At 57.0% G+C, this 14930-nt stretch overlaps 1 protein-coding gene across 2 annotated transcripts; it reads left to right on the forward strand.

Moving 5' to 3' along the window:
• The first annotated feature begins 612 nt into the window (after positions 1–612).
• NBL1 (NBL1, DAN family BMP antagonist) lies at positions 613–14880 on the forward strand. Of its 2 annotated transcripts, XM_085559067.1 has the most exons (5): positions 613–701; positions 8101–8165; positions 12008–12202; positions 12365–12476; positions 13639–14880. In XM_085559067.1, exons 1-5 carry the CDS (start codon positions 636–638, stop codon positions 13897–13899), a joined length of 699 nt encoding a protein of 232 aa, XP_085415193.1. In that variant the 5' UTR covers positions 613–635; the 3' UTR covers positions 13900–14880. The 2 variants fall into 2 exon arrangements, with proteins under 2 accessions (XP_085415193.1, XP_021389479.3); XM_021533804.4 differs by lacking the exon at positions 8101–8165.
• The last annotated feature ends 50 nt before the right edge of the window (positions 14881–14930 follow it).

Here is a 14930-nt window from a genome sequence, read left to right on the forward strand (position 1 = left end):
GCTTCACTGGGGTGGGATTTGGCTGTTTTTAATGGGAAAGGGAAAAAGGGGAAGAAAAAAGAGAAAAATAGGAGAAACGGGAAGGTGAAATAAAGGAAAGGCAAAAAAGAAAACCGTCGTGTCTAGTGCTGGAGAACTATCCCAAAGTCTTTTCTGCAGCCAGGACTCTGCCCCACGGACTGTCTATCACGGATTATGTTTAAATAAGAGTTGTCGGCGTTCGGTGAGCCCAATCCAGACTGTTTCTGCCACCGCGGGAGCAAGTGCTGGGACATTCCCTTCGGCTCTCCTGGCCGGGAGAGCCCCCTCGCTTTGCGGCCGGGCGTTTCCAGCGGGCTCTCCCCGTTAGCTCGAGACCTGCCGGGGGTTCCGCGGCCCGGGCCGGCGGCTGAGCTCCGTGCCCGGGTCCGGGGGCTCCCGGCGCTCCCGCAGCCCGGCGGGGCGGGCGGGCGCTGCCGCCGCCCCGCTCCCTCCTCCCGGCCCTCCCTCCTGTCCCCTCCTCTCCCTTCCCGGCCCGATTGTGCAATCGCGAGCGGCGGGGCCGGCGGCACCGCCCGGAGCCCGGCACCGGGGGGAGGAGGCGGCAGCGCCCGCCCGCCCCGCGCCTCCTCCGGGGCCGCCCCGCCGCGCCGGGGATGCGGCAGCCGCCGGGCACCGCCGGGCCCCGGACCCCATGGGAAGCGCCCGCCGTCGCCTGGCTGGTGAGTAGCCCTTGGCTTTGTGCGCCGCCCGCCCCCGCCCCGAACCTGCTGCTGTTGCCCCGCACCAGATTTTCCGTCTCTTTTCCTCCCGCTTCTCTTCTCCCCCCGCGCCGGTGATGGATGGCCGGGAGGATGAGGATGTTGCCGCGGGCAGAAATGGGTTGCAGATGAGGCGGACTTGGGGGGGGATCTGCTCTGCAATCGTTAAACTGTTTGCACCGCCGCTTTAGCTCGAGGAGAATAAAAGCCTGGGAGCCGGGGAGCCGCGCTGTGCCGGTCGCACATCTGTGGTACAGAATCCTTCCCTCCTTCCCTCCTTCCCTCCTTCCCTCCTTCCCTCCTTCCTCCTTCCCTCCTTCCCTCCTTCCCTCCTTCCCTCCTTTCCCCCTTCCCTCCTTCCCTCCTTTCCTCCTTCCCATCCCTGTTTGAAACAAAAGTGCCGGGAGAAGAACGGGAACGCTCAGTATCGATTAACCACACCACCAGCGGACGCAGGGTAGTTGAACGATCATAAAAGAAAGAAGTTTTCCCGATGGCAAAGCAGTAAACTTTTGTTCCTTGAAAAGTTCATCCCGGGGATTAATTTACATCCTTGTTTCATGGAAATACTCTAGGCATTTACTGTAAAGCTGATATCCAATATATTCCTACCTGTTTTTTGAACCCAAACATAGCATTTCAATTTGTCTCAGTATTTGCAGCAATTTTTATTTGTTCCATACAATAGTCTCTGCATTTTAAGATCAGTGGGGATTTGTCTTTTCCTCTGGTAGGTGTTTCGGGAACAGAACATGCTTTAGCTTGCTTTCGGGCTGCATTAAAGTTGATCTGGACAATCCCTTATTGCCTATTAACATTTCTCTTACGAGGGCACCAGCAAATTCTGCTCCGCTCCACTCTGCTCCACAGTTTTTACATATAGGATTAACCCCATCAAATTAAAAATTCAGGCTGTGTGAAACATTTGTGGATTTAGGACACGGTAGCTTTTCCATGTGGGCTTTTTTGGGAAAAATCGGAACCCTGCTGAAACAAGTGGGAAAGGTCCTAGCGATATGGAGAGACCCAGATTTTCCCTTGTATTTTTAACTGAAGAACTCAGCGCCTTCTTTGCAATGTCCAAGCAGCCAAAAATCAGCTGCATACACTGGGCACTCCTGCCTTTTGAAGGCAGTCTCCCATCTCGTAAAAGGCTGCTCTCCTCAAATTTGCAAACCGCAGGATGGGAAATGGAATTTGCCTTCAGTATAAAAATCCCAAATGTTTGCAAACAGCCCTGAGAAGAATCCGGGCTCTTGGCGTGACCTCCCGGCGCTGAATTCCAGCCCGGGGAGTTTGCGGTCTCACAAAAAGGGCAAACGAGCAAAGTCTTCCCAAGTGCCCGCTCGTCTTTCCGGAGCAAGGAAAACACTGGAGCTGGAGGGAATTTGGGTGCTCTGGAGGTGCAGGATCGGGCCCTGAGCCAAAGTGCTTTTTGAGGAGCCTTGAAGAGCTGCCCGTGTTGGAGTGGCTTTGCTTGCGGCGTGCGTCGGCATTGCCGAGGTTGGATTGAGCTGGTGCAGCCACGGGAAGCCTGCCCGAGGAGCAGAGGAAACTCCTGGGCAGTTATTCCTGCCCAAACTCCGCGCTGGTCCCATTAAAGCTTCAGCAGTTCCTCTGCCAGATCCCATATCCGACCACGGGGCAGGCAGAGCCAGGCTCTTGCTCCGTCCTTGGGCCTTGCTCCTGCTCTTTTTGTTTTGTAGCCTGCTGGAAAAAACCACGCTCCTCTGTGGTTGCAGGGCTCGGAGATCCCCGTGACAAAGCAAGGAGCGCAGGGGTCCAGCACGGCCGAGGGCAAACTTCACACCCGCTCAAATCAGACTCTTAAAAACCTGAACAGCTGAAAAACTTGTCCTTCTGGGGGAGTTCAGGAGTGAGAGCGAGGGGTGGTCTGTCCTCTGTTAGCCCTGGCTGGGCTGTGCTTGCTGCTCTCCAGGCCTTTGTTTCTCGTGCAGGGCTGTTTAGGGAGGGAGGGCCGTGGGGGCCAGGGCTTTCCTGGACATAAATTAGCACCGAGGGTGGGAAGGGAACAGCCCAGCACCCAGAGCAGCAGCTGTGGGGCTGGGCTGGGCTGCTGCCCCACTCCAGCCAGGATTGCAGCTCTGTGGAGCTGAGCCTTGGACACGGTGTCAGCATGGAGCCCTTGCTCCAGTCACTCCTAGAGGTGGTTTAAGCCTCTTCTTCTCTGACACAGAGCCCAGGCAACCTGTCCAGAGGGCGAAGGGAGTGCTGTTCGGGTCACAGTGGGATTTCTTTGTGGGCCCAGTCCTGCAGTTTTAACAGAAACGGTCTAAATGTCGAGTGTGAGCTCAGCCCTGGTAGCCACTGAAAATGCCAGCTGGGCCGTGGGCTGTTACATTACCTGCAGACCCCTCTGGCCTTGCACTTCCATGGGTTTTTCTTCTTTGGCCAGTGCCATGGGTAAATAACACAGACACTGGAAAAAACCAGTGCCATCAGAACTGAGGAGGCTCGTGTGGTGTGAAGCAGAGAGTAAAAGAGGGCAAAACCACATCAGGGCAGTGAATTTCTGCTGCTGTGACCAAGATATGGCCTGAATGGGTACGAAGGGAGAGGGAGACAGCAGGGAGGATCCTGAAAGACCCATAGCTCCATCCACAAGCTCTTTTCTGCTTTCCTCTTTCCCCTTCTTGCCCCAGCAGCTGGGAACCTGATCCTGCAGGCGCAACCCCGCTGCGCTGGGTTTTTATGCAAGTTTGGTAATGAATGACCGAGCCAGGCGAAAGCCAGCGCGGTTGGCATCCGAGACAGCTCCCCTCGCTGCCTGCAGGAATCAAAAAAATCATCATCCCGGTGGCCACTCTGCACTGGAACTGGTTTTATCTGGTTCCAGTTAGGCTTGTTTTGAGTAAGACGAGCGGTGCCAGATTCTGATCTCATTTGCACCAGTGGAGTCATTTGGAGGAGCCGGTCCCAGTTTACCTCACTCGGAGTGAAAGCAGAGCGGGCCCTGCCGGGTGAAGCTGTGCCGGGGCAGCGCCCGGTGCCTGCCCGCGGCTCCCGGCCGGGAAATCCAGCGGCTCCGGGCATCCAGCGGCTCCGGGCCGGGAAATCCAGCGGCTCCGGGCATCCAGCGGCTCCCGGCCGGGAAATCCAGCGGCTCCGGGCATCCAGCGGCTCCCGGCCGGGAAATCCAGCGGCTCCGGGCCGGGAAATCCAGCGGCTCCGGGCATCCAGCGGCTCCGGGCCGGGAAATCCAGCGGCTCCGGGCATCCAGCGGCTCCCGGCCGGGCATCCAGCGGCTCCGGGCATCCAGCGGCTCCGGGCATCCAGCGGCTCCGGGAGCCCCCGCGGGCTCCGCGGGCTCCGCTGCCGGAGGACGGAGCGGCCGCGGCCGCGGGGCAGCCCGAGTGACCGAGCCCGGTGCTCGGGGGCTGCTCGGGCTCCCGATGGGGGTTCTGTGCTGGAGGAGGAGGAGGAGATCCCCCGTCCACGCTGGCTGGGAAACTGCTGCTGGCAGGGCGCAGGGACAGCGCTGGAGAGAGCAGCACGGTCGCTGCCATCCCTGCGGTTTCCGAGGAGCTGGGGGACACCCACCGCCCTCCCGCACGCCCTCGGCCCCAGGCTGGCTCCCTCGGCTCCGCGGCCGTGTGGGAAACACCAGCTCCAGGGAAAAGCAGAGGCAGCCGAGCCCCGCTCAGGTCCGGGCATGCGAGCGAGCCGCGGGCTGGAACGCGGCTCCCAGCTGTGCTGGGGAGCTCCCGGCGCTCGGATCGGCTGCACCGGGGCCGGGCACGGCTCCACACCGGTCCTGGCCCGTGCAGGGCTTGGCCAGAGCCGGGACCCTCTGCCCAGTGAGCTGCGGCTCCCCAGCCCGCTGCTCCCCAGAGCCGCTGCTGAGCTGCTCCCAGGCTGGGTTTCCAGCTCCCACAAAGCTGAGCTGCTCCCAGGCTGGGTTTCCAGCTCCCCACAAAGCTGAGCTGCTCCCAGGCTGGGTTTCCAGATCCCCACAAAGCTGAGCTGCTCCCAGGCTGGTTTTCAGCTCCCTACACAGCTGATCTGGTCCCAGGCTGGGTTTCCAGATCCCACAAAGCTGAGCTGCTCCCAGGCTGGGTTTCCAGCTCCCACAAAGCTGAGCTGCTCCCAGGCTGGGTTTCCAGCTCCCACAAAGCTGAGCTGGTCCCAGGCTGGGTTTCCAGATCCCCACAAAGCTGAGCTGGTCCCAGGCTGGGTTTCCAGATCCCCACAAAGCTGAGCTGCTCCCAGGCTGGGTTTCCAGATCCCACAAAGCTGAGCTGGTCCCAGGCTGGGTTTCCAGATCCCACAAAGCTGAGCTGGTCCCAGGCTGGGTTTCCAGATCCCCACAAAGCTGAGCTGGTCCCAGGCTGGTTTTCAGCTCCCACAAAGCTGATCTGCTCCCAGGCTGGTTTTCCAGCTCCCCAGAAAGCTGATCTGCTCCCAGGCTGGTTTTCCAGCTCCCTACACAGCTGATCTGGTCCCAGGCTGGGTTTTCAGATCCCCACAAAGCTGAGCTGCTCCCAGGCTGGGTTTCCAGATCCCACAAAGCTGAGCTGGTCCCAGGCTGGTTTCCAGCTCCCCACAAAGCTGATCTGCTCCCAGGCTGGTTTCCAGATCCCCACAAAGCTGATCTGCTCCCAGGCTGGTTTTCCAGCTCCCTACACAGCTGATCTGCTCCCAGGCTGGTTTTCCAGCTCCCCACAAAGCTGAGCTGCTCCCAGGCTGGGTTTCCAGCTCCCCACAAAGCTGAGCTGCTCCCAGGCTGGGTTTCCAGATCCCCACAAAGCTGATCTGCTCCCAGGCTGGTTTCCAGCTCCCTACACAGCTGATCTGCTCCCAGGCTGGTTTCCAGATCCCCACAAAGCTGATCTGCTCCCAGGCTGGTTTTCAGCTCTCACAAAGTTGATCCTTGCTCTCATCCTGCTCTTCCAGCTGCTCTTGGGGGCTGCAGAGCCCCACGTGCTTCAGGAGAGGGGCAGTGGAGGTGTGGGGCCAGGATGTGTTCCTGAGCTTTAGGTCGATGCATTTTCCTGGCTGTGATTGTTCTTAATGCTGAAGAAATCGAGCAATTGAAATAAATGGCCAGAAACTGTTTATATGACTCTCACCTCTTCTACAGGCCATTAGTGGGTCCATTTTCCAGCAGAGCTCCTTCAGGACCCATCCTAAGCCCAAGTCCAGAGGTAGCTTTCCAATGCCTTCTGTAGCTAAAGCATCTTGGATTTTTTTATTTTTCCAGCTGTAAAGAATGAGTTTCCCAAGTGCTCAGTGCATGGTTGAGAAGCCAGATTGAAACTCCCAATGTACCAACACCTTTTCACATTCTGGCCAATGTGGGAAGGGCAGAGAGCTTTGAAAATGCTGCACTGCTTTTCTTTATTTCTGCTTTATTTCTGCGATTTGCCCAACCATGCTTGCGTGGAAATTAATCTGTTACAGAAAGGGAAGCTCTAACATCTGCTTCTGAAAGGAGCAGACACAGCCAGGTCCTCAGTGAGAAACGACACAGCTTTTGCTCCACTATCAAACAGTTCTTAGGAGGGATTCTTGTGGTTGTTAAATATCAAATGTCTTCCTGTGGTAGTTCCCTGTTTATTTTTTTGTAATTTCTCCCCAGATTTTGCAGCTCATTGAAGCAGGACTGGAGCTCTGAGCTCAGGAGAGATTTCTGTGCTCAGTTAAGCACTCTTGTGTCCCGCTGTCCTGAAGAATTACCTCCAGACATTCTCAGTGCAGAGTTCTCTTCCCTCTGCCCTGCCCATATCGTACCTCAGATTCTTTTGGGCTGTTACAGTCACTACAGTACAGAATTGCAAAGTTTTAGCTAAATGCAAATTTCAAAAAGGGGGAAGTATTTAATAAGAACAGGTAATAAATAACATCTGTTGTTTTGATAGATGTTTTTCAATACACAGTGACTTCTCAATGCTTTGCAGTTGAGATTTAAGTTTTTCCTCTTAATAATGCTGGCTTATAAATTGTTTTGTTCCATGTAAGCAAATATTATTTGAGTTCAGTTTCCTAACAGCCAGTCCCCAGTGGTGTTCAGAAGTTCAGACCTAATCCTGTGCCTGAGGAGAGCCGTGCCCTGGGTCTTCCTGGGATGTTTCTTTCCAGTTGCCACTGGGCAGACGCTTCACTCTGGCTTTGCATCCTCTTGGGTGCCTCAGTAGTAATTCTCCTTTCAGCATTTCCTGCGGTGAGATCTCTGCTGGCCACCTGCACACACGGGGGTGATCCCACACGAGTCCCTGCAGAGCTCCCCCTGCCCTGCAGCGCCGTGTCCCGGTGTGACTCCCCCCCACGCTGTCCCCACCTGGCTCCCACCTGCCCTGGGCCTTCCCAGCCCCTTCCAGCCAGGAATGTGGGGTGAGGGCTGCTGGCAGCCAGCCCTCCCTCCTGCCCGGGCAGCCGCCTCTCTCCAGGGGAGTGGGGCTCTCCAAACACCTCCCTGCACCCCTCAGCTCACTCGCTGCTCCCCGGCCCTGCTCTGCAGCCAGGGAAACTGAGGCACAGAGCATCTTTGGGCTCTCTCTGCTCCATGGGGCAGCTCTTGTCAAGCAGCACAAAGCACCAGTGGCACACAGGGTGCTGTGGCTGCTGTCCCACGCCAGCCTGGGGTCACTGTGGCGTCTCAGCCCAGCCAGGGCAGAGCCTGGTGGGGTGGGGAGCTGGCTGCACCAGGAAGGACAGCCCTGAGTCCAGGGGCAGGACAGGGGAGGGGATCCCAGTTCTGGTCCAGACCAGGAGCTGAAACCTTCCCCTTGTCCATCCCTGCTGAGAGCTCGTGTGTCACAGAGGGGCCCGGATCCCTGGGTGGGGATCAGGGGTCCCTGGGTGGGGATCGAGGATCCTGGATCCCTGGGTGGGGATCAGGGACCCCTGGGTGGGGATCGGGGATCCTGGATCCCTGGGTGGGGATCCTGGATCCCTGGGTGGGGATCAGGGATCTCAGATCCCTGGGTGGGGATCCTGGATCCCTGGGTGGGGATCAGGGATCTCAGATCCCTGGGTGGGGATCCTGGATCCCTGGGTGGGGATCAGAGCACTCCGCAGCACGGAGTGGGCCCCGTTTCCATGCTGTGCTCACGGGCTGGGAGCCTTGGCCCAGTGATGTTTGTAAAGCTTTGGGGGCTCTTCTCTCTCAGGGCCTGCGGTGCCTCGTGTGTGGCCGTGAGCAGCACAACCTACCTGTGTTTGTGGTTCTCTGTATTTGGCAGAATTGCAAGATCCTGGATAAGAAGAATACCTACAAACCCATTAAACGACTCGTGAAACATTCCCCATGTCCACCTGCAAGCTTGTCTTGTGTTATGGTGTAAACTTCCCGCTGGAAAAAGAGGGTAAAACTGATTAGATCTGTTTTATTTTCCTCCAGAAGTGTTTGGTTTCCAAATGTCTGGGAACAGCTGTGGGCTGGATGGTGGGAACGTGGCCTCCGAGGTAATTCCAGTGATTGTTCTCCGGCCCATGGAACGATGGAGATTTTCCCAGCTGCTCCCAGGCGTTGCTGTTATCCTGCTGGAGGGGCTCCTGAGAGTGCTGGGATTGCTGGGATGGGAGGAAGGAGCTCTTCTAGGTGGCACAAAACATCTGAGGTGGTACCAGGAGGTCTCCACGCCGGGCAGCTGAGCTGTCGGTGGGACCCCGGGGTGGTACCCTGGACCCGGCTGCCCCTCAGCCCCTCGGGCACGGGCTGGAAAAGGGCTGGGAAAGGGCTGGAAAAGGGCTGGGAAAGGGCTGGGAAAGGGCTGGAAAAGGGCTCCGGAGCTCAGCACGAGTTGTTTGTGTCGGGAGCTGGGATGTGCCAGCTCCAGGGCTGAGTTATTTATTCCCCCAAAGCCGCCGGAGGGATGGCGAGGAAGCTGCCGTGCGGCTCCCTGCGGAGGGAGCGGGGGGAGACCCTCACGGGCCGGTGGCTCTGCCGGAACTGAGCTGAACTTTCTGCTTGAAGAGCTTTGACTAGCGGGCAAAAAAATGTGCCTCGGTTCGGGGGAGAGAAAGAAGCCCCTGTGTGCCGGGAAGCGGCTGCTCCGCCGGGTCAGCCGGGGAACACACTTGTTCCTTTCGGGCTGCAACGTGTAATTTAGCTTGTCACGGAGGAATGTGCTCAATGCCTTTATTTAATTTTTGCAAACCTGCTCGGGTGCCTCGTCTTCCTTTTCCCTTCCCTTCCCGGGCGGGGGGGGGGAGCAGGACCACGGTGCTTTTGTCTCCGTGGCTGCGGCTGCTGTCAGATGAATGGTGTTGGTGGCAGCTCTGTTCGCATGACTGCTTCGAGCTATGGACACGCTGCTCCCAGCCCCGGCTCCCTCCCCAACTCAGCTGCATCAGATGTTTTCCTAGGCACTGGCATAAACCTCGTTACTTACTAGAAAAGTTAGCCCTGCGGGTTCCAGGACATTCCTGGGAGAAGGAAAACACCATGTGCAGGGATGTGGTGTGTTCAAGGCTGCAGGTCAGCGGGGGATAGCCGTGCTGGGGGCCAGGTCCCTGAGGAATGGGGCACTGGAACTGTTCCAGCTCCAAGGGGGTGCCTGCTTCCCCTGCTGGCAATTCCCCACTTCCCCACTCTTCCAGCACAGGGGACGGCGGCCGTGGGGGCCCTGGTCACAAACACACCCCTGCTCAGGAAAGGAGAAGGCTTCAGCACACGCTTAAGTGCTTTCCTGAATCCAGGCCAGGTCCTGTGCTTTAGCAGAGCACAGCCCCACTCATCTTCCTCACGGGAGCCCAGATGTTGGAGAGGATCCCTCGTGCCTCCGGCACTGGGTGTGCTCTGAGCAGCACAGACACCTCCATGGAACACCTTCCTCCAGGAGACAGACCCCAGGAAACAGCACTTGTCAGCACAGACAGGAATTCTGCCTCTTTGGAGCTGGGTAGAGAGGCACAGAAACCCAGTAAAACCCCACCTTTCTTAGGAAAGAAGGACATTTCTCTCTAATGGGGCATGTGGAAGTGAACTTGTGTGCTGACTCCAGAGGAATTTGGGCTGTTCCCTGGGGGATTGTGATTGCTCTTTGGGTCACATCCCAGCTCTGATCTCGGCCTTGCCTTTGGGAGCAGGATTCCTCAGCACAGAGCTGCTGGCATTTGAGGAATGAGTGATGCTTGTTTCAGAAAGCAAACCAAGTGTGTGTGAGTCTGCGTGTGCAACTCAGCCATGTTCATCCTTCAGGAATTGCAGAATTCCCCCACTGAAATGGAAAAACCCTCAGGCATGAGAGTCCTCTTCAGGACAGATGTATTTAACCCCACAACTCTCATTAGTGGCAGGGCATGCTCAGGAGTTAAAACCCTCTGCTTATCTCCAGCCAACACCTGCAAAGTCTCCTTTGTGCAGGTATTCCCACCAGGGAGCCAGGGGATCCACATCCCACAAGTGCTGGGAGGATTACGAAGCCAAGGATTTGCAGGTGTTGCTGCATTATATTCCTGTGATTCTTGTATCACCAGAAAATGAGGAAATTTAGCAGAGACCCCACAAGATTCCTCCAGAGATCCTGTGAATGAGGATGCTCTTTTCTGTGTGCCATGGGATGGAGGACAGGGAAGAATCTTTCTGGTCTGTCTCCTGATTCAGATCCAGGAGATTGAGCTCAGTGGAGGGATAACAGGGCAAAATCCCATAATGACCTTAAAATCCCTGAGTGCTTGGAGGTCATCTCAATAATTTAGATAAATCTGATGGTCCTGCAGCCCAGAGGGTGTGGATGAGGACTCTGGAGGAACAGGGCATTTTTCCTCTCTTTCCCAGCAAGTGTTAGAGGGCTGGGCCCAGGAGCCATGGGAATCAACAGGAATCTTTCCAGTGTGGGCTGTGGATCGTCGTCTGGATAAATAAATAGAAGGAAATAACAAATAACGTGGTTCTAACAAATATTTTAAGAAGTATAAATGCCTTTTACCATTACTCCATCCAAACCCCAAACAGGAAAAAACTTCCCGGTTTCTGTGCTGCTTTTCCATCTGCCTTTCCCCAGCAACTTGGGAGTGTTAATTCAGGCAATTGGCTGGAGAGCAGAGTGGGGAAAGCTCGTGGGCTGTGGGAATGCAGAGCTTCCCTCTGGCTGCCCTGGGACCCTGGCAGGGGTCAGGAACCCCCTGGACAGAGCCCCCAGAGACACTGGCTGTGATCTCTGGCCATGGAAAAGAGTTTTCAATCTCACAGGATGAATTACCAGCTCTGAGTGTTTGATATCAGTAATAATTAAGTGTGGCACGGGTGCAAAAGTAAAATTTTAGGATTCTAGATGAGGGGTCCAAAGGGGACAAGATGGAGGAAATTGGGTGTGCCTTGTCCTTTTTCTCCTTCTTCATGCCCTCCATGTTTCACTGTGGTGTTGGCATTTTTCTGTTGGTTCAGGCTGGGGACACACTGTCCAACGTAGGTGACAGATATTGGCACGTTATTGTAAATGCAGCCCAGGGAGTTTCTGGTATTTAATGTTTGTAACATCCCACTGAGGGCAGAGCCCCACACGCTGCCCTGCAGGACAGAGCTGGGCAGGGCAGCAGAACATGTGAGAGATAAACAGAATAAACAACCTGGAAACCAGCACAGACCAATTATGGCTTCTGCTTTGGCAGCGGGGCTGACAGAGACTTTCTACAATCTGGAATCATCAACACCTCCGATTCCGACAGTGGGGATTTCTCTGGGGGTGGGCAGCGACCTCCAATCCTGTCCGTGTGACAAGGTCCCCCCTTGTCCCGTCCTCGCAGTAACCCTTTGCAGAATTGGAGTGGCTCCGTACAAATAAATGTCGTATTGTTCTTTCTGCGGGTTTCCCGTGCCCCTGCGTGCTGCTGCCTTGCAGCGACATCTGCTGCACGCTGCCAGGAGGAGAGGAGCCCCGGCTCTGGCTTCCCAGGTGGGAGAAAAGGGAGCAGGAAAGCTTGTTCCTTCCTCAAATAAAAACATCATTCTTGTGGTGTGCGACTTCTCCAGCCTGGCTCGACTGGTGGCGGTGACACTTTTGGTTTGCGAACTTCTCCCAGCCCAGCTTTGGGTGGGAAGTGAGGCAAAGCCTGCTGTTGTTCCAGGCACAGAGCAAGGCAGGCATCTGCCTGGCCCAGAGCTTGTTTGGAAGAGGAGGGAGGCCGAGGAGCACGTCCCACGCCCCGGGCAGTGCTCCGGAGCTGTCCTGGCCCTGCAGTGGCTGTGGAGGGGGACGTGGCGATGGACCTGTGCTTGTAACAGCCAAGAACTTCTGGGGGTAGGAGAAACGGGCTGCTTTGCCAGTTTTCTTTGCTGCTAACGTTTTGCTTTCTGCGTCCAGGTGTAGGATTTTGGCAGAGCTGGCCATGATGTTATGGTTTGTGGTGGGGGCCCTGTTCCCAGCGCTGCTCCTGGCCGCTCCACCGCCCATAAACAAGCTCGCCCTCTTCCCGGACAAGAGTGCCTGGTGTGAGGCCAAGAACATCACCCAGATCGTGGGGCACAGCGGCTGCGAGTCCAAATCCATCCAGAACAGGTACAGATCTACCCCAGCCAGTGCTGGAGGCAGCTGCTGGCACTGGAGTGGCTCTGGGGACTGTCGCTCGCAGTGTCCTGGCTCTGTCCCAGGGGAAGGTCAAATCTCTGCTGGGAAGAGCAGCACCTCCCCTGAGCCCCACTCCTGCTGCTGTCTTTGCAGGGCCTGTCTGGGACAGTGCTTCAGCTACAGCGTCCCCAACACCTTCCCCCAGTCCACAGAGTCCCTGGTTCACTGCGACTCCTGCATGCCAGCCCAGTCCATGTGGGAAATCGTGAGTATCCTGCTCTGCTCCATGGGGCCCCAGCTCTGACACCTCCTCAGGGCCAGTTCCTCTCCTTCTCTGGGCTTTTCCCACCCATAGTTTCCTTCCAGGGCACCTCTCAGGTGACTGTACTGTGTCCTGAGATGCCTGGGTGGAAGGAGATGCTGAAGCTCTGCTGAATGATCCGTTACCCTCTATTTGCAGAACCATCCCTTGTCATTCCCTGCATTATTTGTCCCTATGCTTATCCACATGCCTGCTCCCATTGTGCACCTGCACCCCCTTGGGAGATCTGGCTGTGTTTTATGTTCAGAAGCTCCTCTCACAGCCAGTCATCCCTGGACCTCACAGTTCTGTGTCACTCCGATCCTGGCAGAGCCAAAAGCCTCGGTCCAAGAGAAGCCCAGAGCCCAGGGAACTGGCCCTGCTCTCTGCCTCCCTTCCAGGTCACATTTGATGAGAGAGTTTAGTCCAAACTACCCAGGCTGCTTGGTGACACCTCCTGTGGGTGGCCTTTGCTGTCTCACCAATATTCCAGTGCCAGCAGTGCCTGGGAGCTGAGTCCTGCTGGAGTCAGTGCTGAAAGGAGGTGGGAGTGAGGTGGGGGTTGGTCTCTTCTGCCATGTCTTAGGTGAGAGGAGGAGAGGAAATGGCCTGAGGTTGAACCAAGGGAGGTTCAGATTAGATGTAAGAAAAAAAACTCACTGAAAGCGTGGTTAGGTTTTGGAAAAAAATCCCCAAGAAGGTGGTGGAATCCTTGTCCCTTGGAGGTGTCCAAGGAAAGACTGGACATGGCAGTGTTCTGGGCTGGGTGACAAGGTGGGGACAGGTCATAGGTTAGTCTTGATGTTTATGGAGATCCTTTCCATTCTTACTGATTCAGTGATTCCATGGTTTAGGGGTGACTACAGTGGTGCTGGGTTGATGGTTTGACTTGATGAGCTTGAAGGTCTCTTCCAGCCTTGATGATTCTGTGATTTTCCCTGAGTGTCTGGAACAAGACATTCCCAGAGAACTCCCACCTTGCAGACCAACCAGGGCTTTGTTCCTATGGATAGAAACCCATCACACCTGGCCTAAAACACCCCAGGTCTGCAGGACTGGGGCAGGTCACACCTCCCACCACGGGAGCCCGAGCACTGACCCGCTGCGTCCTTGTCCCGCTGCCCAGGTGACACTGGACTGCCCAGGCAACGAGGAGATCCCCAGGGTGGACAAGCTGGTGGAGAAGATCCTGCACTGCAGCTGCCAGGCCTGTGGCAAGGAGCCGAGCCACGAGGGAGCCCTGTTCAACGTGTACCTGAACGCCGAGGAGAACATGCCCCACGAGGGGCCCGCGCCCCACCACTACCCCCACCACCAGCAGGAGCTGGAGGAGCCGCCGGCCTCCAGCCACCACCACCACCAGCACGAGGAGGAGGGCGAGGAGTGACCCGTGCGGACTGTCCTGGCAGGGCCCTGCGGGGGCCTGGGCCAGGCTCTGGGGAGGGAGGGGGGTGCTGCAGTCTTTCCTGTCAAACCGCTGCCCTGGCGTCGCCCCGACACCGCGGGACACCCCGAGGCGCGGGCAGGGCTGGAGCTGCAGGCTGAGGCACGAGGGCTCGGCCTTCCCGGATGCACATAATAATAAGAATAGTAATAATAATATATTGAGAGGAGTGCTCTGGCTGAGAGCAGGGGCTGGGCCGGGCTCCCGGGGCTCTGCACAGGCTCCCGGCCCTCGGGGGAGCCCTCCCAGTCCTGCTGGGTTCTCCTCATGCCCAGCGTGGAGGAGGAAGGGAAGCAGCCTCTCCAGTGCCATCCCCCTGGGGCGCTGGGATCAGCAGCCCCCTCCTGCCTCCTCTCCCCCTGCCTGCCCACGAGGGCTCAGGATGGACGACGTGCTCCTGGCACCCACTGCATCTTGGTCTGAGCCCAGCCCTTTGTAGCAGGTGGCTCTTGGGGAGAGTTTTGCCCCAGGATGTGCCCCTGGGGCTGTACCTGAGGGTACTGGGAGCCTTGATGGTGACAACCTTGCTGTCCTCAGCGCCACCACGTTGCTCCCTGGGGATGAGGGACTGGGATCATGAGCGCTGGGGCTTCACATTTTGGGGCTGCAGGGGAAGGCCAAGAGCTGAAGGGGGGTCTGGGGAAGGTTCCACCACCCCTGTCCTCCCTCTCTCTGCTGCACTTTCATGGTGGTGGAGGGAGAAGGGGGCTGAGGGCTGGAGTGTCCCTGTGCAGGGAGTGCTTGGGCAGGGCTGGCGGCCGGGGTGAGCATAGCCTCTGCTGCCCCTCTCTTTCTCTGTTGTATAAAGCTGATTCCTTGGCGTTGTCCTGACAAGAGCTTCCAGAGCTTGTAATCGAATGCCTCCCCCTCCTTTTGACAAGTTTTGGGGTTTTTTTTTCTTAAATAAATTAGTTCTGACTTCCACTGCTCAGCTCTCTGATGCCTGTCTGGTTTCTGGCAGTGCTGACGCCAGG

This window comes from Lonchura striata, chromosome 21 (genome assembly GCF_050655825.1).
Source record: "Lonchura striata isolate lonStrDom1 chromosome 21, ASM5065582v1, whole genome shotgun sequence".
Classification (NCBI taxonomy): domain Eukaryota; kingdom Metazoa; phylum Chordata; class Aves; order Passeriformes; family Estrildidae; genus Lonchura; species Lonchura striata.

Bases quoted from the DNA above. Each gene is read 5' to 3' on its own strand.
- NBL1 (XM_085559067.1), top strand. From the start codon at position 636: ATGCGGCAGCCGCCGGGCACCGCCGGGCCCCGGACCCCATGGGAAGCG. The intron at 8,166-12,007 runs GTAATTCCAGTG...TTCTGCGTCCAG, and splicing joins GTGGGAACGTGGCCTCCGAG to GTGTAGGATTTTGGCAGAGC. The intron at 12,477-13,638 runs GTGAGTATCCTG...CCCGCTGCCCAG, and splicing joins CCCAGTCCATGTGGGAAATC to GTGACACTGGACTGCCCAGG.